Raw genomic sequence first — 24,119 nt, 5'->3', positions numbered from 1 at the left:
GACACAGACGTGTTGTTATAGGAAAATAATCCATGCCGGGCCGGTGTGGCGTGATGTGGTGTGATACGCCATGACATGAAAGAAAGTCACTCAGGTGTCTTATTCCTCTCATAATTTTCACTCCATTCCATATTTCGGCATATTTACGACTGTTAATAGTGGAGGTAGAGTTCACTAGTGCAGCTTGTCAAATATAAATTGTGGACACAATATTGTCGGAATAAGAAACATTTCAAAATAGTAGCACGCAAAATCGGGGGTTAGAGACAATATCTGTAGTGAGAAATTGTAAAACAAATGAAGAAATCGATAGATGAGATCTGATCAAGTGATTAGGTTTAAAATAGTAGATTTTAAAGTTTCTGTCAAAGAGGAGAAACTATCATTAGATGTTTAAAATACTTCAGCATAATACTTGTTACTCATTATGCATGGTTATCGATAACTGTCCTGCTGAAGTGGATTAGAGGTTGTAACTCGTAATTTATGACCTCCGACTAGGAAAAAAAGCAATTAAGAAGAAAACGACAATTAAAGTTGGGAACCCGGGATGGCCTGCTCAACTCCCGGGTTCAGCAAGTGACGTCAAATCAAAATGTTTATATTTACGGCATTTAGCAGACGACTTTATCCAGAACAGTTTACACTTATCTCATTTACACAACTGAGTAGTTGAGGGTTAATGGCACGGGAGTAGCAGCTTGGCAGGGGTGGTATTTGAAGTCATGATCTTGGAAATCACCAGTAATCTTATCCACTGACCATCATCACATCCAACCTTTAAATTAGTTATCCTGTAAATACAAGCATTAGCTTTAGTTCGATCAACGTATACACATATTTGCTCGTTAAATCTGAATGAAATGACGGAACTCTGAGCTACGGCTTCCGAAGAAGCAATGAACCGGAGCGAATATTAATCCTGATCATGAAAGGTGTTATCCATGAGGTTGACAATGTAGTTACAGAGAGCAGTCTACTACTCGGTCATGACCTTCCTATGCTCCATTATCTTCGTGAGGTCAGAGCGAGGTCGTCCTGAGATCTGGAATTTCACTTAGCATGCAGAAAGCTTTCGTTCAGACGAACCTTACAAGACTTATATTTCTGCATGGAGCATAACTTTCTTTTCTTTTTTTTGCACATGCTCCCGTTCGGACTGGACTGACGAAATCTGAAACCCGGGGTGAAATCTATTGCCTCTGGAAACATCCTGGCTTCATCTTCCAAGACAGTGCCATGTCCGTGTCAATTTAAACACACGGAAATAACTGTCTGAAATACGACCACTGATTTCCAGTCAAGGAACATGCGTGTATACACACACATACACATAGACCATAATCAAGCTCCTGAAAAACAGCACACCTTATCATCCAGGACAACACGTTATCACCTAATCAGCACACTCAATATCCACCGGAAGGATTGATCTCTCATTATCTCATGATCAGCTCCTTTCAGAAATGCTTTACTGGATTATTTAACTCCTCTCATGAGCTCTGGTACACTGTATGGCCAAAAGTATGTGGACACCTGACCTTTGTCTTATTCCAGATTTAGTCCTCTTTTTCTGTTCTAATCAGGTCCACTCTTTCGGAAAGACTTTTCAATAAATCTTGAAGTGTGATTGTAGGATTAATGAGCTCAGGTACTGATGGATGTCTGGGGTTCAGTCGGTGTTCCAGTTCATCTTCAAGGTGTTCGGTGGGGTTGAGTCAGAGTCAGGGTACAATACTTGTGTTTTTGAGATACTTGAATTCTTCCTCTCCGACTTTAACACACTGTTCAGGTTCAGGCCTTTCAGATCCAGTGAAAGAAAACTGTAATGCTAAAACGTTCCAATTTTGTGGCAACAATTTGGTAAAGAATCACACACACACACACACACACACACACACATATATATGTGATGATCAGGGGTCCACATACTTATGACTCCAGGAATTGTTCTGCTAAGCTGCTGTTATATACAAGTTTTGTACGAAGCATGTGTAAAATGGAGAGAACAAAATACTGACGTTACACAATTAATCACTGAGTCTAGAGTTTTTAAAAAGTATGGATAGAAAGTCATGGGTGTCAGAGAAAGAGCAAAAAAGGGAATTAGAGTATCACCAAGATCTGTTCTGCTGAGAGAAAACTGAACTACATTAATCCCAAACTCACGTGACATGCAGCACTTCAGATGAATTTCCCAGTGCACATTGCAGAATGTAGCTCAGTTATCTTCCTCTGATATGCATCTGAGTCGGTGTTTTCTCTTGGGCAATGCAGATACCTTATGAGATGATGGCTCGCAGTCCACACATTTACATACAGTTAGCTATCTCTGACATGTCGCATTACGTCGTTCATAGTTTCCCTGACTGCCATGCTGCATATTTCTGCTCCAGTGGTTATGCTTTTTTTCTGGTAAGCTTGTCACAATTATTATGATTACATTATTTTATTACATGATTACGCAATATATATCCCAGTCATATATGTTTATTAAGGGTTTAGTGTGAGCACTTTCTTTAGTGGTGAGTCGGCGAAATTATCTGGGCTTGTGAAATTGAACGGGAAACATGTCAGAGCCACGTTGTAATTGTTATGAAAAGTTTTTCGGTAGCTTTCAAACAACACCATCCGTACTCCTCTGTGATCTAGACTGCCTGAGATAGAGGACATGAAAAACGGTCACTTTAGCCAACTTTGGAGCTCTACATGTGCTAAAAAGCTCAAAACTTTAAAGATTTTATTTATTCGCTCCAAATTTTGGGAAGAATTAAAAAATATATTTATTTAATTATCTTTTTTTTTTTTTAAATGTGATGAGCCTTTAGTTCATTTTGTAAACCTTTATTTAATGTTTTGCGATGTATAATATGTTTTGTAGCCATTTTTTAAGAATTCATTCATGAATTTACTTAATTATACAGACATAAACTCACATTGTTTGGCACTGTTCATGACACAGAAATGAAAAAGGAGGGTATTTTCAGTCACGATTTGTCTCTGAGAATGGAATCGTGAGTACAGTATCGTGAACCATGACTGCAGTGTATCATTATACACTGATCAGGCATAACATTATGACCACCTGCCTAATATGTAATGTGTTGGTCCCCCTTTTGCTGCCAGTACAGAACTGACCCGCCGAGGCATGGACTCGAAGGTGTGCTGTGGTATCTGGCACCAAGATGTTAGCAGTAGATCCTTTAAGTCCTGTAAGTTGTGAGGTGGGGACTTACAGGACTTAATGGATACTTTTGATAGATACTGACCACTGCAGACCGGGAACACCCCACAAGAGCTGCAGTTTTGGAGATGCTCTGATCCAGTGGTCTAGCCATCACAATTCGGTCCTTGTCAAACTTGTAAATCCTTACTCTTGCCCATTTTTCCTGCTTCTAACACATCAACTTTGAGGACAAAATGTTCACTTGCTGTCTAATATATCCCACCCACTAACAGGTGCCATGATGAGGAGATCATCAGTGTTATTCACTTCACCTGTCACTGCTCATAATGTTATGCCTGATCGGTGTATTAAGATAGCTAATGTAGCTGGTCTATAACTTTCTAATACTTTGCCACATACTAATATTACAGGCAAAAAATACTAACACTATTACTACATATATTAATAACTTATTATCATATGATCACTTCTAGCGTTTTTCCGGATGATGGACTTTTTAAAAAGCAAAAACGTGATGTCGTGATTACTAATGCCGTTTTAATAATGACTGGTCTCATAAATGAATTTATCTAAATGTTCACGATTGTATGTAAATGCATTAATATTTAAGACAACTATGTAAGACTGAAGCTCCTAATATTAGGGTCGTTAAATAAAATACTTCACATAAAGCAATAAACAGTACTACTGCCATTTCTACATAAATATCAGAAATCGTAATGTTTTAGAAATACATCCTAAAGCTGTGAAAATCAAACAGTAAAGAGATCTCGTGTTAACGTGGCCTTTTCCTATGTAAAGTCGCACTGGAATGTATTTACATGTCTGATTGTGTCCTCTGGGTGGAGTAGCGAAAGAAGCGACGTTTTCTACATTGTTGCTTCTGACCTAGTGACCACTCTGGAAAACCTTTACGCCACACATGCAAAAAACATAGGACAAAAAAAAAAAATTCTGCGTTTGCGTGACACATTGCATGTGCATGGAAAGAGGTGAAAATGGTGTGAGAGAAGGTTACCGGTGTTGTTGCTTCAAACGTGTAAAACGTCTCAAATGATGTTAAGAGCCAAAATAACGATGTCTAGATGCAAACAAGGATACAGGAAAAGGATACGGTAAATATTTTATTTTAGTCTGTAATTAACTTCTGACTCAGATGGTGTGTTGAAGAATCAGGAAAGAAAACGTGATATTTAAGGGAAGCCCGAAAGAAAATATTCAAATATCTGATGAGGTCACAGACGCTATGACGCTTTTGAAATCCCTCAAGAAAAACACAGTAATCAAATTCTCTTGAGCTGCAAGGCTTTACCCGGAAGCGGGAAGTGTGTGAACTTTGCGGATTTTCGAGCTCGGCGGAACGTCAGGGAAATTTACGGTGGCCAAGAAGTGCAAAACAAAATAACAATAATAAAATAAATAAAAATAATAAAAGATATATAGCTTGAGTGACAGATGTCTCGTCCAATCAGCGGTAAGAATTCAATTCGCAAACTATAGCTACCTTTTCCGGTTTGTCTGAATTGTTGTGTTTTCGGATTTGTTTTTTTTGTTGTTTTTTTGTATTTGTTATTGTGTATTTGTATTTATTTTGTTTTTGAATTTATTTTGTTTTTGGATTTATTTTGTTTTTGGATTTATTTTGTTTTCAGATTTGTTATTTTGTTTTTGGATTTATTTCGTTTTTGGATTTATTTCGTTTTTGGATTTATTTTGTCTTCAGATTTGTTATTTTGTTTTTCAATTTATTTTGTATTTGGATTTATTTTGTTTTTGAATTTGTTATTGTGTTTTTGGATTTATTTTGTTTTTAGATTTATTTTGTTTTCAGATTTGTTATTTTGTTTTTGGATTTATTTTGTTTTTGAATTTGTTATTGTGTTTTTGGATTTATTTTGTTTTTGGATTTATTTCATTTTTGGATTTATTTTGTTTTCAGATTTGTTATTTTGTTTTTGGATTTATTTTGTTTTTGAATTTGTTATTTTGTTTTTGGATTTATTTCGTTTTTTGATTTATTACGTCTTCAGATTTGTTATTTTGCTTTTCGATTTATTTTGTATTTGGATTTATTTTGTTTTTGAATTTGTTATTGTGTTTTTGGATTTATTTTGTTTTTAGATTTATTTTGTTTTCAGATTTGTTATTTTGTTTTTGGATTTATTTTGTTTTTGAATTTGTTATTGTGTTTTTGGATTTATTTTGTTTTTGGATTTATTTCGTTTTCAGATTTGTTATTTCGTTTTTTGATTTATTTCATTTTCAGATTTGTTATTTTGTTTTTGGATTTATTTTGTTTTTGAATTTGTTATTGTGTTTTTGGATTTATTTTGTTTTTGGATTTATTTCATTTTTGGATTTATTTTGTTTTCAGATTTGTTATTTTGTTTTTGGATTTATTTTGTTTTTGAATTTGTTATTTTGTTTTTGGATTTATTTCGTTTTTTGATTTATTACGTCTTCAGATTTGTTATTTTGCTTTTCGATTTATTTTGTATTTGGATTTATTTTGTTTTTGAATTTGTTATTGTGTTTTTGGATTTATTTTGTTTTTAGATTTATTTTGTTTTCAGATTTGTTATTTTGTTTTTGGATTTATTTTGTTTTCAGATTTGTTATTTTGTTTTTGGATTTATTTTGTTTTCAGATTTGTTATTGTGTTTTTGGATTTATTTTGTTTTTGGATTTGTTATTGTGTATTTGGATTTGTTATTTTGTTTTCAGATTTATTTTGTTTTTGGATTTATTTTGTTTTTGGATTTATTTTGTTTTCTGATTTGTTATTTTGTTTTCAGATTTGTTATTGTGTATTTGGATTTGTTATTTTGTTTTTGGATTAATTTTGTTTTCAGATTTGTTATTTTCTCTTGCACTTCTCTGCCACTGTAAAAATCACATGGAAAATTGCATCATAGTGTGAGCTTTGTTAGAAACAAACTAGGCAAGTACCATTACTGATTCTGAAACACGGGTTTACGATGTTGTGTTATAGATTTAACCGACTCGTGTGTTCGCATTCACTGATCTGATCAACTCAAATATGAACTCTTAAAGTAGTAAAGATAGATAGATATTTTATTTACTGTTGGCCGTGTTGTCAAGATGTCGTTCCTTTCTTAGTACAAATTCCACAGTGAGGAGCCATTTTTCTGAGGAGTTTCAGTGGAATGCAGAATTACCTGCAACTGAATTGGATAGAATTCTCCTCTCTTGGAGAGACAGACCCTGACCCTTACCAGGATAAAGTGCTGATTGAAGACGAGTAAATAAATGTAACAGAAACAGAAAAGTAACAGAAAAAAAGCCCTCACATGCGCCCTAATGTACAGTAATTTTATTTTTGCACATCAAAATCATCCATTTTTCCTGATTCTTATTTCAGTTCATTCTTCTGTTTAATTTTATTTCTTAAATTTCTGTACTGTACTTGTACACTGCATATAACTGCGTATTAACTGCTGAATCTTGAAATTAATAAGATATCCACTCCTTTATACGAATTAGTGTTTGCTTCATTCATTTAGTGCAAGAAAATTCTTTCCAGATCTACTTAGAGCAAATAAAAAAAAGTGTGTATTTTGAAAATGTTCAGGTAAATACAGCAGTAAAATATTCTGAAAAGCGTTTCAGTTCAGTCATCTAAACCTGACTTCTCAACACCGAAGTCACTGAAAACACCGAAGCGTATGTTATTGGTAAAAAACCCGGGGCAGGAAATTCCCAGTTCACTGCAGTCTGAGGAAACCTGAGTGAGACTGGTCGGACTCGCTCGCTCGGTATACGGTGATACAGGAGGGAAGCAGTGGGGTGTGATGTCAAAATACATAATACAGCGAACATAATGCACCAGGAGTCCACGTCATAAACAAACACACTTGCTGCGGACACTTTTTGCGGTTTAGGAAACACGTCTGATGCCTGGTGGTGGCACAAGAACACACCCAGACAACCAGACAGCAGCAGCATCGGACCAGGTTCCTACCCAAACTACAGTCTGCCTTATTATAACCACATAAGAATTATATAAGAATTGATACAGAACAAAACAAAGACTTTTTTGAGATATTAATCTTTCATTTCTTTTTCTATTGACCCTTGTCACTTTGAAACGCAGACACTCAGAAACCTAACCTAAATCATAAGATCTATAAACTATATTACAGGAAGTGAAACTGCAACATAATGCAAAAGGTGAACTTTCTGTTCCTGGCAGATTTTTATGTAATTACCTTCTGGGCTGAGATCGGCGATCATCCTCCCCGCTGCCGGACTCCTGATCGGAAAAAAAACTATAATTAAAACCAGGCATTACGCTAATAGCATTAACATATATATATATATATATATATATACATATAACATATATATATATACATTAAAAGACACCTTGTCTTTAAGACAATTATGAGCTTGTTCTATTTGCATAGCATGTCATATCTGAATAAAGCATTCATTTCAAAATAAAAAAGTTTATCACTCAGTATCATGCAGGAAAAACTTTATATCGGATTTTCGCTTATTTAAACCTTTTTTTCCGACGTTAACAGAATGTACAATTTTTTGCTGTATATAAAAATAAAGAACCCAGACTTCCTGGCTGATTTCCAAACCATGAAAAACCTTTCGAAACTCTCTGGGACTTTGCATGAAGCCTATTTGCATTGAGAGTCCTGTGGGACGGACGGTCAGTCTGCACCTGAAAGGATGACGTGGAGGCTGAGCCGGACGCCTGACCTCCTGCACTCTGGGTGTGTTAAACCGAGCGGGAAGTCTCCGTCTCCGGCGTAGAGACGCGCTCGGATTCATACGGACATGCACGGAATGACCCGAATAGACGGATGATACTCGGGAAAGATCGGGAAGTGGATGGATTTGTTCATCATGACTGAATTTAGAGCTCAGGCTACAAATATATATATATATATAAATACTTCACTAAAAACAGAACTTTCCTGGTTGTAAGACCCAGGTTGAGTTAATGAAATATTTCTAAACGTTATTTCTGGCTAATACTTTTTTTTTTGAAGCAAAGTACGGACAGTAGACATCTGATATTAATATAAATTGATGTATTTTTTTCTAAACAATTTTTGCAGCATATTGTTATTAACTGATATTTAGCATTCGGTTCTTGACCGTTCATCGTAACACAATTCACGATGCGTCTTTTTTACGATATGATTGTTTTACTTTGCCAACTTTGGCGGCTTAAAGATGACAAATAAAAAAAGAAAGAAACAAGCTACTGAAAAACTAAAACAAACACATGCACCACACTAACAAACAAAAAATTACATTTCAGGCCCCTTGTCTACATAATCTGTTTCCCTGAACTTGTTGCCAGATTTTGGTTTTTTTGTCCATTTATATATACAGCATATTGTAAATAATTGAAAATTTAACACAAATCTCGACCATTCATCGCGAAACGATCCAAATAAACATTATGTTGCGCCTTCCACTGTTGGATTCTTACGTTATCTTGCGTTGACGTTAAACAATGCCAACTTTAGAAGTTAAAAGTGAGAGCCATCTTAATACAAAGGAAAGAAACAAGCTAACTAACCTAACTAAAAGAAACAAACAAAAACTAACAAGCACATGCTCCAAACAAACAAACAAAAAACTAAATTAAATTTCAGGCCCCTTGTTTGCACAATCTGTTTCCCTGAACTTGATTTTTGTTGCCAGATTTTGTTTTTTGAGTACATTTATTTTACAGCACATTGTTAATAATTGAAATTTAACACAGATCTCAACCATTCATCGCAAAACTATTCAAATATCTACTTTCAAAAACATTAGGTTGCGTCTTTCACCGTTGGATTCCTCCGTTATCCTGCGTTGACGTCTAACGATGCCAACAAACAAAAACTAACAAACACATGCACCAAACAAACAAACAAACAAAAACAAAAATTACATTTCAGGTCCCTTGTCTACATGATCTGTTTCCTTGAATTTGCTTCTTGTTGCCAGATTTTGTATTTTTAAATCCATTTTTTAACAGCAAACTATAATTATTAATTGAAATTTAACATGAATCACGATCATATACACCATACAACAATTCAGATATCTGCTTCCACATCGTCACGTCATGTCTTCCAAGGTCCGATTCCTACACTGTCTTATACTGATGTATAACGATGCCGACTTTGGCAGCTGACAGCGATAACCATCGTCAATGTAATTTAAAAAAATTAAAATAAAAAAATAAACTAGCTAACTAACAAACAAACAAAAATAAACAAACACATGTTCCAAACACTAAAATTAAAAAATAAATAAATAAATCGACAGATCCCTTGTCTATACTTATATGTTGTTTTTTAAACAACTTTTGCCATATATTGTTATACATTGAAATTCAACGTACATTTAACGTTCGTCGTAAACAAACAGAATCTACAACATGTGCACCAAACAAAAACACAAACAAAAAACAAAAAACATATTTTTTTAATAATTCATTTTTTTAAAATATTGTCTTCATTTTAAATAGCATATTATTAACCGCACATCTTGATGGGTCGTTTGTTTCAAGACCCCTCACACGACTCCAGCAGGCTACGAACTCAAAACTTGTCAAAACCTTCGACTTACAAATGCTACACGTGGCTGCAGTTGACTTGTATAAACTGGAAATGTTGACTGATGTTTGTGACGAATTACATCTTTGTGCTTTTACATCATCCAGCCTTCGCGTACAGGTTTACGTCGCCTTAAATAACAACACTAGGAAGTATTTAGGGATTGTTACAGTATAATAACACTAATACCCCTTTACACCCCCATACCGGAATGCAGTCTGTTGACTATATTAAACCATACATACACCTCGCTGCTGAAAGAACAAATCGTCGGTATATATTTGCCTCCAGCAGCGAGCGATGCCAGCCTTAACCTAGTGCTTTGCATTATGGAAATGGGGCGACCTTTGAAATTAATCTTCGCTGCAGTCGTTTATTCCCATCGTCGCGTTTTTATACTAATCCCCGTCTTTTGCCTTATTAAAATTCAACTCAAACTCTGCAATGAATCTCCTGCATAAAATCATCATCTTGCAATTTTTTTTTAAAGTAAGAAATGTAACACGATCCTGAGTGTAATTTTTCAAAAAAAAAAAAAAGAGTTTATGAGTTTGTTATTCATGTTCGGCACATTGGGCAACGATCAGCTCACATGTCCAGGGTTGGGCCACGGTGAGGACAAAGTAGACTTTTATTCCAGTCTCTTTATATAGGTACGTCAAGGAAACGCTGAGCCTTGCGCAACGAACCTGAGAGACGATTTCGCAAACAAACCATCTCGCTGACATCACAGCCCCAGCCTGGACGGAGTGGACAGGTCACTGTGGCTAGCTGCACAACTTTGAAATTTTTTAACAAGTTTGCGCTTTACATTAACTTTTATTGTTTCTGTTGTAAAAAATACAAATGAAAAAAATATATAATATATATATATGACATAAAATCTGCCATATTATAAATATTTCATAAGAATTCTACAACAACTGATCTAACTGATATAAAACGTGAAATTCACATGAATCAGACAGGAATTTCATTGTATATAGATGTTTAAGCACTCTATGTACATGACAATACACTTGAAACTATTTTGAAAATTATTCAAAAGATTATCTCTTCTGAAATATCTGCAATCTACACAATTTATTTGAGTCTTTTTCATTTTTTGAGTCATTACCTGAGTCTTTTTTTTAGTCATTTTCCTGAATCGTCCTGAATCCTATTTCTCAGTTTCACTATCCTGAATGTTAAAGCTGATGTGTTTTAGACATGTTCTGAGCTTGAATAAAATCTGAAAATCTCAGCTGAAGAAACCAGTCAGTTAGGGTTACTAAACAGTTATAACACACAATTGCCTCATAAAATGAAAAGGAAAAAAAAAAAGAGAAACAAACGAGAAAAAAATAAATGATCAGTTCCCTTGTTAAGACGATCTACGTGCCTGGATGTGTTTGGTTTTTTATTTGTAGATCCTTTCAGAGGAAAGGGTGTTTTGGGTGTGAATTTGGGTCCGTCAATGTTACGGCAGAAACTGGCAAATTGGATGTGTGCATTTGTATAAAGACATAACTATAGGATAATTAAATAGTTATAACAACTTTAGCAGCTGTAAGTGAGCTGAGTCAAAGAAAGAAAGCACACTGTTTACCCAAATTTAACTATGATAACTACAATAAGAAGTTACGGAAGCTTACTGCGGTATCCATCAATGAATGGAAAGAAAAAAGAAAACTAACAAACACATGCACCAAAAAAAAACCCCACAAACAAATATGAAATATAATGCTTCCCAGAATGTGCTTTCCTGTAGTTAGAGTTTGCTTGATCTGTCGATTTTATTGCAGGAATCATGAGTTTGCGAGGATAAACACACCGTCATCGCTACGACACAAACAGCAATGAGTTCATGAAGTTAGTTTAATCTTTTATGTATAATATCTAAACTAAATGACAGTGATCGCCACTAATTATCTCTGTTATGCACTATCTGTATATACACTGTATATTATCTCTGTTACTGACTGCACATACTGACATAGCCTTATTTACTGATGCACATATCATCCATCCATCCATTTTCTATACTCGCTTTATTCCTAATTAGGGTCATGGGGATCTGCTGGAGCCTAACCCAGCACACACTGGGCGAAAGGCAGGGGTACACCCTGGACATATCACAGGGCCACACATATAGACAGACAGCCACACGCACTCACACTCAATCCTATGGGCAATTTAGAATTACCAATCAACCTAATGTACATGTTTTTGGACTGTGGGAGGAAACCGGAGTAAACCCGGAGTAAACCCACGCAGGCAGGGGGAGAACATGCAAACTCCACACAGAAAAGCCGCTGCCTGTTCGAACCCAGGACCTTGTTGCTGTGAGGCAACAGTGCTGCCCATATATTAACATATTTATCTGCGCTTGTTCATTTGCACAATTTCTACTATTTGCACTTCTGGTAGATGCTAAATGGCATTTCGTTGCTATGTACCTGTACTTTGCAATGACAATAAAGTTTTATCTACCTATCTATCTGTCTATCTATCTATCTAACCAAAACAAACCGACAAACAAAAAAACAACCAAATAAGGAAATAAAACACTGTGGCAAGCCAGGTTTTTTTCAATCTCGCCTAGCTATGGACTCGTGCATTTTTTTTTTATAACTTTATAGCTATAATAAATAATAACACAAAACAACTTGGTTTCAACTCTGACGATCACGATCTCCACCACTCACCTCATCTGAAACCAAACAAAACCATCCAATGAAAACAAGCGAACAAATACAAAATAATAAAGGACAGGGCCCGGTCCTTGCACGCCTCAATGTTTCACTGGACTGGTTTTTTTCACTGTTCTCGGTTCTGGTTTTGTGTTTCTGGGGAAACGCGGTTTGGGTGTTTATGGTTGCGAGGACAAACACAAGCGTCAAGACTATGGCAGAAATAGCTATGGATTCATCATGCATTTTGTATAACCTTGCTTGTTTTCCATTTAGTCTGAGAACTTCACCCGAGCGCTCATTCACTTTTAATTAGGAAATGTGGGCCACACTGATATCTCAAACTAATGACACTAAATCTACCGGCTGTCTAACATAACCTCTCAGTACAGCCGACATGTCAGCTACTTCCTTTCAGCCTTTTTCCCTCTCTTTACTCACATTACTCTACGTGGCCCTTCTCCTTTATATGCTAAAACATCAAGTTTGTCCTAGGTAGGTGTGATTTTTATGAGGTTATTTACTAAATACAAGGGGCCTGCCTAGGCCTGGTCTTTCAACACAACCCTGTGTCATTCATATGCTGTGTTATAACACTTACAAGACACACACGCTGTTTCGAAGCACGTTGCTAAACACGTTACGTAACACGTTACTAAAACCTCATTCACAGAATAATTGGAGTGTGTGTGTGTGTGTGTGTGTGTGTGTGTTAGACATTCAACTGCCTCTGTAATGTAGCCCCAATCGGTGTGTATACGTTCAACCTGTTCATTACAAAAACCCCATAGATCTATTAAACGCTAACAAAACGTGTTATAAGATCTCCATTTCATAGCAACAATGTAATTCCAAACCAATATTTTGCGCATGCGTGTTTGCTCAGACATAATGGACTGTAGTGAAAGAAGGAAAAAAAAACAGCGGAAATGAGCCCAAAAAGGTGTCGGGGCTAAAAAAGAAGGCAGAAAAAGACGAGAATTACTCACCGAAACGCAAGGGCTGGATGTTGCGCTCGGAGTAGGCGACCTCTGGACAGTTACCAACGCCATTCAGGCTCCGGGAAACGGATACCTGAGGAACACTGGCGACGCCGAGACGGACATAATTGTGTCAAAAGACAAAATCAGCTGCGAGCGGATCCAGCTCGTCCGTTGCTACTGCTCGGTCGCTTCCTTTGTGAGGAGGATCTGCGCATGCGCCGAGCCGCCAGCTGTCAAACCTCAGCGGCCTATCTAACCAGTGTGAACATGTTTTCTCATGAAAGAGGGGGAAAAAAAGAAGAAGAAGAAGAAGAATGAGGGAATTTAACGTTCTCATGAACCCATTGAACCTATATGACAAAGAATCTTGCTGCTATAAAATGTACAGGGTGGGTTTTTTTTTTTTTCAATCAAACATGCAAAATGCCCTTATGACCCTATGACTATTCAAATGTGCAAATCTACAGTATCTTGTGTGTTTATTGAAGCTATGTTGCACTGAGGTTTATATAAGGGAATTTACAGCTTCCTAAAACACACACACACGCACACATTGTGGTTTTTAGGAAGTATCCACTGCCATCATTTTAAACACATTCCCACCGTTTAGTATATTAAACTGCACACATTTGATATTAGTTACTAGCAGTTGATCATTTTCAGCGTCTGACAAAATTTGGTACTCAGTATAAAAAACTGGAAACAAATTGGAAAGTGGATGTGGCGATGTACATAATGCCTCCATGATTAGTCAAGAATTGTGAAGATTCAAAATACAAAATATTCTCCTGAAATGAGCAGTGTACATTTGTAGATTTAGTACAAAGCAAGTTCCCGAAAGACATGGATGAGTGAGTTTGGTGTGGAGGAACTTGACTGGCCTGCACTGACCTTGACTGAGTCCTGACCTCAACCCGATAGAACACCTTTGGGATGAATTAGTGCAAGCTAGGCCAAAACTGGGACGTCTGCCTTTACATGCACATGAATGTAATATGGAGTTGTCCTGCCCTTTGCAGCTATAACAGCTTCAAATCTGGGAAGGCTTTCCACAAGGCTTAGGAATTTTTGACCATTTGTCTAGAAGAGCATTTGTGAGGTCACAGATTTTGGTTGTGGTATGTCACAGTGGCTGTGATTAAGATATATTAAACCACAATAATCCATTTGCTGTATCATGACTATACATATTTACACTCTGACATTTTTACAGATTCAGAGGAATGAAAGTCAGTGGTAGTTAGACTGAGTACATGTGTGTGAATGAAAGGGAGGGAAGTGGAACAGTAAGATTACAGGGTGAAGAGGTGAAGAAGGTGCAGGTGTTTACGTACTTGGGGTCAACAGTCCAGAATAATGGAGATTGTGGGAAAGAGGTAAAGAAGTGAGTGCAGGCAGCTTGGAATGGGTGGAGAAAGGTGATAGGATTTCTGTGTGATAGAAAAATATTGGCGAGAATCAAGGGGAAGGTTTACAAGACAGTGGTGAGACTGGCCATGCTGTATAGTTTAGAGGCAGTGTCACTGAGGAAGAGACAGGAGTCAGAGCTGGAGGTAGCAGAGCTGAAGATGTCGAGGTTCTCTTTGGGAGTGACATGGTTGGACAGGATTAGGAACGAGTACATCAAAGGGACAGCTCATGTTGGACGTTTGGGGGACAAAGTTAAGGAGGCCAGATTAAGATGGTTTGGACATGTTCAGAGGAGGGAGAGTGAGTATATTGGTAGGAGAATGTTGGACATGGAGCTGCCAGGCAGGAGGCAAAGAGGAAGGCCAAAGAGGAGGTATATGGATGGAATAAATGAGGATATGAAGCTAGTTAGTGCAAGTGTTGAGGATGCAGAAGATAGGGATAGGGAAGAAGAAGATTTTTACAGGTTTAGATAAATAAATAGACACATTAAATGAAATTTTATAAAGAGATTGCAGCTTGTGTTAAGCGTGTCTTTAGACAACATTCGTATCGCATGAATGTTGATTATATTTCACGTGATATACATAAATAAATTAGCAAAACTTGTCACACAAATGTATAAGGTCCTCACTCTTGTATGTATGATTATTTTAGACATGTCTGTGTACAATGGAAAGCAACGTCTGGCGATAGAGAACGATCGCCATCTGCTGGCATTATTTCCCATTCAAAACGCAATAAATGATCATCACAAAGGGCAAATTAATTAAAATCATGTGTCAAAAGTATGAAAATATATGATTATTGTGTTTGCTTAAAGTGATTATCTTCAAACGCACTACGTACTCAAAACACTGGGTTCAATCATAGCTCTGCCCTTTCATTATCCCTGACACTTTCACAACGATATTTCAAAGCGTGGAACTTGATAGAAAAACTATTTTTTGAATTCATGCACAAATATATTTATTGTTTTTTTTTTTGTTTATTGATATTAAAATTTCCCCTCCAAAAAAATCTTCCTAGCTATGTATTTTGAGATTATTTTAGCGAATCTGCGCCACTAATTGTTCATATGGCCTAAAAGAGAAACAAAACAAGATGGCGGCCTCCGGTGGTAAACAGTAAGTACAGTAAACGTAAAGTAATGCAGGGCTTTTTAAACGTGTTTTTTAATGTATTAGCAGTTTACATACGCGTGCAATGACAGTTGCGTGCATATATCGTAAAGCTAATTATTGTGCATAAGAAAACTATTTAACTGGATATAGCGATAGCCAAATGGCTAGCTAGCTAGCAAACGAAGCCCAACTACACAACATAGCAAGCGGTAGCTCCGCGTATTAAGTTATCTTAACCGGGCTTTACAAAGTCTAAATGCTATTCAGGTTGTTTAGTTCACCTGTTTAGATGTTTTGATGATCTAATGGGAAAAAACCTTTCCAGAAGAGTAGAGCTTATTATACTGTCAACTTGAATGAGATGTGCAGAAAGCAAGCACATATAGGTATGATGATCAGGAGTCCACAGACTTTTGGCTGCAAATAAAGTGTATATATTTTTGAAATCGTTAGATATTTGGCTCATTATTCATGTGTGTACATTAATAATCTGGCTTTGTATTCCAGAAAAATTAGCCAGGTCTATACAACATTATCTATAGGTCTACTTGTGTTTGAGTTTTTGACCACATGCCTAGACAGTAAAGAGATTTTCTTCAACAAGTAAGAACACAGTGGAAACAATTTCCTGTTGCATTATAATACAGAGAAGTGAAAGCAAATTAGATAAAGCTACAGTGCAAATAGAGGGCAAACTTCTACCCTCCTGAAGGCGATTCAGGAGCCTCCGGACCAAAACCAGCAGACTAAGGAACAGTTTTTTCCCCACAGCTGTCTCCTTACTGAACTCTGTCCCCCGTTGAACCCCTATGCCCTTCCCTCACCTCAACACACTCCTCATCCCCCTTTATGGTTGACTGTATTTACTTCATCTAGCCATGTCACTTCTATTAAGGCAATGCATCTAGCACACAGTCACATACTGTATATAATTGTTCATAGCCTCAGCCTATTTGCACGATCCATCCTGTTTATATACTCATAGCACATATGTATACTATCCATATTACTCTGTATATTATGTCCACAGCACACATACCTATATATCATGTTGATAATAATGTATATATCTACCTGTAATTATCCCCATAATACTGCTCCTATCTGGACATCTGCCCTTATCTGTACATATTGTGTTACCTATACATAACCATAGGACCCTGTATATCATGTCCATGGCTCATACATCTGTATATCATGTTGATAATACTGTATATACCCAACTGTAATTATCTCCATAGTACTGCTCCTATTTGTACATAAGTCCTTATCTGTATATATTAGACTATCTATATTACTGTATTTAAAGCATTTGCTGCTCATTGCACTTCTGGTTAGATGTTAAACTGCATTTCGTTGCCTTGTGCATATGAAATAAGAATAAAGTTGAATCTAATCTAATCTAAAATAGATGATACAAGACATTAAATACAGAAAGTAAACAAGTAAAAAGTCTGTTGTGCTCTTCCTGTATGGGAAGGAGGCACGTTGTGTGCATTGTAATATATGTAGTGGGTTTGATTTACATGACATCTCTGTTGAATATTATTACAGGTATGGGCTCATTTTGCCCCAGAAGAGTGCTTCAAAATCTGCCCCTCTCATACGACCTTCTATTTTCGCAGACGACTCGGACGATGAAGTAATAACACTAATGTTGTTTCTCATTCCTTCCCTTGTATCTGGTATCCTGACAGTACATTAACATTATCCTTAATTCATTCCCAGACGTCTGTTGGGGAGAGCTTGCAGAAGGAGGCGATCAAAAAGAAGATGATGAAGCAGGTAAAAACCACCAGAGTCAGTCACTGGTTCCCAACATCAGTCCCACTTTAACTGTTGCAGGGCTGTTTATCAGCTTGGTTAGTTGAATCAGGTGTGTTGGGACCAGGACTGGGAACATGTTGATCAGATAAAGCATCCTGAAACACAGTAAGGTGTGTATTAATGTGTTATAAATTTGTTCAGACGCGACTCGAGATGCAGAAGGCCCTGGAGGAGGACAGCAGCGTTTATGACTATGACAACGTGTACGATGACATCCAGAAGCAAAGGCTTGAGAGCAATAAGAAGCTTCTGAGTGGCACAGACAAAAAGGTGTGTATTATTACAATAGTGCAGTCTGTATTTAACATTTAATTCAGTAAGCTGTGCATCTGTTTAATGTGCTCCTGTAAACATCTTGATCTGGTTTTGGTGTTCTCCTTTTAGCCCAAGTACATAACCCAGTTAATGCGTGCCGTAGAAGAAAGGAAGAAGGAGCAAGAACGACGTGATGACCGAAAGATCCAGAAGGAGAGAGAGGCAGAGGGGGCACAGTTTGCTGATAAAGAAGCGTATGTGACCTCAGCCTACCGGCAGAAGCTCAAAGAGCGCCAGGAAGAGCTTGAGAGAGAGAAAAGAGCAGCAGAGATTGAGGGTAAGATTTTCTTACACCAGATCATTTAGATTATTACTAAACAAAGGGAATCATTCAACATTTTTAACCCTGATAATCTTGTGAGGGGGGAAAAAAGACTGATTTTACTCAGTGCTCCTTTAATAAAGTCTGAATCAAATATACTGTATAGATTACACATCAGATTTCTTTAATCCACAGCTGCTTTGGACGTAAAGAAGCAGAAGGACCTGAGCGGATTTTACAGACACTTTCTGAATCAAACAGTCGGTGAAGAGCCTCTTCCTGATCGCAGCGCAGACAGGTAAGAACTTAGACACGATAAGAGCCTTTAAGGACCACCCTCATGGCTGTTTTAATCGTAAATGCAGGGAAGCGTAGATGATGCTAGGGTTGTGCCCTTACCATATTATGATACATGTGATCCTCCCTAGTTAGAGTGGCTGTAACTCGCCATGACTGATTTGCACCAAATTTGCATAGCTGCAGGTGCTTTTAAAAACCAGGCACTTTAATAGGAACACTTGTAGATCTATCCAGTCAACTGGTAGCAGAGCAGCGAAGGAGATTATGATTAGCTAATAACTACACAACCTGCACAGCTGCTTTACTGACTGATGATCCACAATGAAAGCAATATTACACTATGCTGCATGTAGTAATTCCCGTGACTTCTTGCCAGTCATTCCTCTAACAACCTTCTGTTACTTGTTACAGGCAAGAAAAATCAAAATCCCCAGTTAAATCCTCGCCACCCCGAGCAAACGAGAGTGAGGCAGAATTGAATGAGGAACAGAGTCCGTCTAAAGCAGAGTTCAGCAAAAGCAGCACCAACAGCAGTCACTCCAAACGGCAATACCGCCAGAGGTCTCCTTCGTCCGGCAGTGAAGGTGAAAGGAAGAAGGAGAAGAAACGAGAGAAAGACAAACGCAGTCACAGAGAGAGAGAAAGAGCCCGGTCGAGGGATAGGGAAAGAGAAGACCGGGACGGCCACCGGAAAGAAAACCGCGACCACACGAGGGAGAAGGACCGACACCGGGAGAGAGACGGAGACAGAGGACGAGAACGAAGGGATAGAGACAAAGACAGAGAAACAGAAGACAGACACAGCAAGAGGAACAGAGCAGACGGGGAACAGGACAGACCCAGAGATCGAGAACATGACAAAAAGGAACGAGAGAAGAAGGTGCAGGGAGACGGGAAAGAGAAAGACAAGGACACGCAGGTTCAACAGAACAAGGATGAGACACAGGCTGAAAACGGCGCTCAAGCTAAAGCAGCCCAAGAGCCCAACAAATTTGCGAAACGCAGCAGTGAACAGACTGTGAGCTCGGCCAGAGACAGATATCTGGCCCGACAGATGGCTCGCTCGGCTGTAAAGACCTACGTTGAAAAAGAAGATGAATAATGGCTATATGCTCAGCGACAGACTTCGCGGCAGAGATATTTGGATGTTAGTAGCTAAAAAAATTAAGATGAACACATCGAACCACCATTGCTAAGATAACGTTTTCATAAAATCACATTTACATTTTCCAAATATAATCACATTTGTCTTCACATTTTTAGGGCTAATGTAGCTCACAAGACTCTTACACAGAGTACACAAAGTTTTCAATAATTACGTAACAGTCTTTATGATTGCTGTTAATGACGCTGACTCAATTGTCACGTTCATGGAAAATAGAGATTTCAAATTTAAGTTAAGTCAAATGATATTATTTGAACACTTAGTTCATGTGATTTATGAGCTCACTTCTAGTTATGGCAGAATTCATCCAAATTAATAGAAACCTGGTATCTGTTTCATGATCATTTACACACTGAATTGTTCAGTTTTCTAAGTTTAAATAAATCATTCTGCAGCCCTAAACCGTTGCTGTTTGTCTGTGAAGCAATAATGAGTCCCTCTAGCATTTAGCAACAGCATAAATGAAAAGGAAAATCAGCAAATGCTGTGATTTTTGTTGGAATTTAAGCCAAGACGGCCAGGTGACATCAAAATGAGCCTACAGAGAATGCCTTCTCAGCTCACGTGCATCAAACGTGAACACAGCCATCCTAGAAAGTAATTACATGTCTTCACTAAAATTAATAAATTTAATAGAATAATCTTCTGTAAGTTCACCAATTAAAGTAGTTTTGAAAAATGTTGCAACAAAATCAAGTATTCATCACAACAAACCTCCCAAAAAACCTGGATGAAATCGTGGAGGGACTGAGCACATGTCTAAATCTAAATCAGCAGCTGTAAAGGAGGCTGTGTGTCCAGGAATCATTTGTATCAAATTTTCATTATGTACATTAGTCTCTGCAACTGGGGAAAAACTAAAACCAAAGGTCATTTGGTAGGTTTGGCCCAAGTGGAAGAGAAAAAAAACAAAACAAAACAAAACAAAAAAAAAAAAACAAAAAAAAAAAACTCTTCCAATCTAAAACATCCCTTCGGGTTATGTTGTAAAGAAAATCCAGGTGTCCCCATTACAACTACTTCAGGGAACCACATGAACCATTCTTCTATACCCACTTTATTCCTAATTAGGGCACACCCTGGACAGGTCACCAGTCCATCACAAGGCCACACAGACAGCCAACCATACACTCTATGGGCAATTTAGAATTACCAGTCAAGGTACATGTTTTTGGACTGTGGGAGGAAACTAGCGCACCCCAGAGTAAACCCACACAGGCACGAAGAGAACATGTAAACTCCACACAGAAGAGCCCTTGCCTGTTCAAACCCAGGACCTTTTTGCTGTGAGGCAACAGTGCTAACCACCAAGCCTCCATGCTAACCCATGGATGAACCAGTTCTAGTTAGTCTTTGTAAATGTGGGAAGGGCAAATGCATATAGATAACCAAGCCAAGGCACTCAAACTCATTAAAAATATTTATAAATTCAAAAAGTATTCCTCACAAGTCCCATCAGAACAAATTTGGGGGGGGAGGAAAAACTGCACTGAAAGCAAAGACATTGAACAGAATTTCAAACAGAAGATTTTATTCAGGAAAACACCAAGTGGATCATTGCAGACACTCAAGCAGAATCGCTTTAGGTGGTCTTCAGTTGTGCAAGTCAGGTTTTGGTTCTCCTCATCTCCACCATAGACGACTCATCTGCTACAGATAAAAAAAAAATAAAAAAAAAAGTTAAGTAAAATACTACAGGCGGCACATTTTAACAAAAAAAAAAAAATAAATAAAAAAGCTGAAAGATTGAATGCTTACCAGTAATAATGCTCAGGTGCCCATGAGGTCCCATTGTTGATTGCTGACCATTTTCTGTGCTTGGGACCAGCACTACAACCAGTGGCTGGAAATCAAACCGGGCCTTCCACATAGTAAGTGAGAAACCTACCACTAAGCCACCAGGGCCCTCATGAGCTCCTATTAATCCTATTTAAAAAAAAAAAAAAGGTAAATGTTTGATTTGATTTCTTAAAGATCCAATTTAGAATGAATAAATTTATGCAGGAGGCACGTGTTCAGAAAACCGATGATCACCACTGAACATTCTGCCGGTAATTCCAGCTCGTTTTCAGTTTAGGTTTTCATCATGACACCAAATTGAAAATTCCCCACCACAACGAAAGATCACGTACCTGTCTGAAGCCTGAGATTCAGCGAAGTACTGAAGCACCAAGATGTCCACCATGTTCTACAGGACAGACAGAGCTTGAGAACAGAGACAGTGTATAGCTCGCCTATGGTACTTCATTCATTCAGGTCTCTCAGATTAATAGTGAATGAAATCGTCAGTTATCGCATAAGACGGCACTTCCTATTCAAGGTTTTCATCACAGAGACGAAAAAGTTTGCTCAAGAAATTAAGCAGGAAAACTCACCTTGGGCTTCAACAGACTGAAGAGCTAATACAGGACTCATGGCTGTGTGGGGAGGCTAAAGCGATTAGCATCAGAGCATGTTGATTCCTAAAAAAAAAAAAAAAAAAACCCTTAGTACACAACACAAGTAAATAACATTACACTTTAGCTATAATCATTTAAGCGTCCCCATTTTGTACCACAGTTAGATGTTAGCAACTTGCCTCAGCTTCTGGAGCCACGTGGTTCAACAACCCGCCACAAAAAAAACAAAACTTTTAAATCAATTTAGACTTCCGGAGGAGGGAAGCCCATGGTGCATGGGAAGGTGGACAGTAATATAATTTCGGCAATAAAACAAGCACCCATTAGCGCCATTAAAAATATTAGCACTTTTCAGCAGAGTCATCCCCATCGTGCTCAGGAAAAGAAAGACTGAAGCAGCGCCGCGCGTTGCAATATATTGGTGGCTGAGTGATGACGTTTTACACAGTTTTGGGTTACGTTATACACACACCCCTTCTGTCTACGTTGGAAGTAACTAGCGTACAGAAAAACGTCTTGGAAGGAAGTAATCTATCAATCAATCAATCTATCTATCTATCTATCTATCTATCTATCTATCTATCTATCTATCTATCTATCTATCTATCTACGTTGGAAGTAACTAGTGTACAGAAAAACGTCTTGGAAGTAATATTACTATCTATCTATCTATCTATCTATCTATCTATCTATCTATCTATCTATCTATCTATCTACATGTCTGTCTATCTATCTATCTATCTATCTATCTATCTATCTATCTATCTATCTATCTATCTATCTATATGTCTGTCTATCTATCTATCTATCTATCTATCTATCTATCTATCTATCTATCTATCTATCTATCTATCTATCTATCTATCTATCTACATGTCTGTCTGTCTATCTATCTATCTATCTATCTATCTATCTATCTATCTATCTATCTATCTATCTATCTATCTATCTACATGTCTGTCTATCTATCTATCTATCTATCTATCTATCTATCTATCTATCTATCTATCTACATGTCTGTCTGTTTATCTATCTATCTATCTATCTATCTATCTATCTATCTATCTATCTATCTATCTATCTAATTTCTTTGACATTTTTGTATGAAATTCCTTACCCTTGCATCATGATAAATTAAAACATACACAAACAGATAACTATTTTGGTTAGTTAGATAGATAGATAGATAGATAGATAGATAGATAGATAGATAGATAGATAGATAGATAGATAGATAGATAGATAGATACAGTATGCTTTCCACTCATAATGGATTGCACTAATAAACAATATTACAAATACAGAACAAATATATATATTGAACAGGGCACAGTGGTTTAATGGGGAACACGTTAACTTATGGGGCTGGAGGTTTGATTCTCACCTCTGTTCTGTGTTTGCGGAGTTTGCATGTTCTCGGCATGCTTCTAGGCTGATTCGAGTCTCTAAATTAGCCGTAGTGTGTGATTGCATGAGTGTGTGTGTGCGTGTGCCCTGCGATGGGTTGGCACTCTGTCCAGGGCGTATCCTGCCTTGATGCCCAATGACTCCTGAGATATCAGAGGATCAGCGGTACAGACAATGAAATGAAAAAAACAAACAAACGTTAACTTATGGGGCTGGAGGTTTGATTCTCACCTCTGTCCTGTGTTTGCGGTGTTTGCATATTCTCCCTATGTTTCAGGAGTTTCCTCCCTAGTCCAAAAAACATCCAACATAGGCGGATTGGCGTCTCTAAATTGTCTGTAGTGTGTGAATGGGTATGTGAGAATGTGTGCAGTTCTGTCCAGTGCACCCTGTCCAGTGCTCCATGCCTTGTCCTCCAAGTCCCCTGGGCATAGGCTCCATGCCTGGTGTGTAGCCCAAAGGTGTTCAGTGAGAT

General features: G+C 37.5%; 2 protein-coding genes, 1 long non-coding RNA gene and 2 other non-coding genes across 6 annotated transcripts in view; 1 reads left to right on the top strand and 4 right to left on the bottom strand.

Moving 5' to 3' along the window:
• The window catches only part of ssh2b (slingshot protein phosphatase 2b), a 32,073-nt gene extending 18,422 nt beyond the window's left edge, over nucleotides 1-13,651 (bottom strand). Inside the window, exons 1-2 of one of the 2 annotated variants that reach the window (XM_058415220.1) lie at nucleotides 13,442-13,651; nucleotides 7,417-7,460 (exon numbers count right to left, since the gene is read on the bottom strand). In XM_058415220.1, the coding sequence (XP_058271203.1) occupies nucleotides 7,417-7,460; nucleotides 13,442-13,504 (107 nt within the window). In that variant the 5' untranslated portion in view covers nucleotides 13,505-13,651. The remainder of the gene's footprint in view (nucleotides 1-7,416; nucleotides 7,461-13,441) is intronic. The other variant, XM_058415219.1, reaches the window with a different exon arrangement.
• Nucleotides 13,652-15,903: 2,252 nt separating this feature from the next.
• On the top strand, nucleotides 15,904-20,249 carry nsrp1 (nuclear speckle splicing regulatory protein 1). Its single transcript, XM_058415226.1, has 7 exons — nucleotides 15,904-15,972; nucleotides 17,524-17,611; nucleotides 17,698-17,754; nucleotides 17,938-18,066; nucleotides 18,181-18,388; nucleotides 18,569-18,671; nucleotides 19,085-20,249. Exons 1-7 carry the CDS (start codon nucleotides 15,950-15,952, stop codon nucleotides 19,773-19,775), a joined length of 1,299 nt encoding a protein of 432 aa, XP_058271209.1. The 5' UTR covers nucleotides 15,904-15,949; the 3' UTR covers nucleotides 19,776-20,249.
• Nucleotides 20,250-21,352: 1,103 nt separating this feature from the next.
• LOC131369241 (uncharacterized) lies at nucleotides 21,353-22,305 on the bottom strand. The gene is made up of 4 exons (XR_009207247.1): nucleotides 22,214-22,305; nucleotides 21,971-22,026; nucleotides 21,597-21,764; nucleotides 21,353-21,488 (listed from the first exon to the last, which is right to left on the bottom strand). It is a non-coding gene; the product is annotated as an uncharacterized LOC131369241 (long non-coding RNA).
• On the bottom strand, nucleotides 21,852-21,928 carry LOC131369671 (small nucleolar RNA SNORD65). The gene has a single exon (XR_009207319.1). It is a non-coding gene; the product is annotated as a small nucleolar RNA SNORD65 (small nucleolar RNA).
• Nucleotides 22,098-22,173, bottom strand: LOC131369668 (small nucleolar RNA SNORD49). Its single transcript, XR_009207316.1, has one exon. It is a non-coding gene; the product is annotated as a small nucleolar RNA SNORD49 (small nucleolar RNA).
• Nucleotides 22,306-24,119: the final 1,814 nt, after the last annotated feature.

Source organism: Hemibagrus wyckioides, linkage group LG18 (assembly GCF_019097595.1).
Source record: "Hemibagrus wyckioides isolate EC202008001 linkage group LG18, SWU_Hwy_1.0, whole genome shotgun sequence".
NCBI classification, from domain to species: domain Eukaryota; kingdom Metazoa; phylum Chordata; class Actinopteri; order Siluriformes; family Bagridae; genus Hemibagrus; species Hemibagrus wyckioides.
The sequence above is the reverse complement of the archived record's forward strand: the minus strand, read 5'-3'. Positions and strand labels throughout refer to the sequence as shown.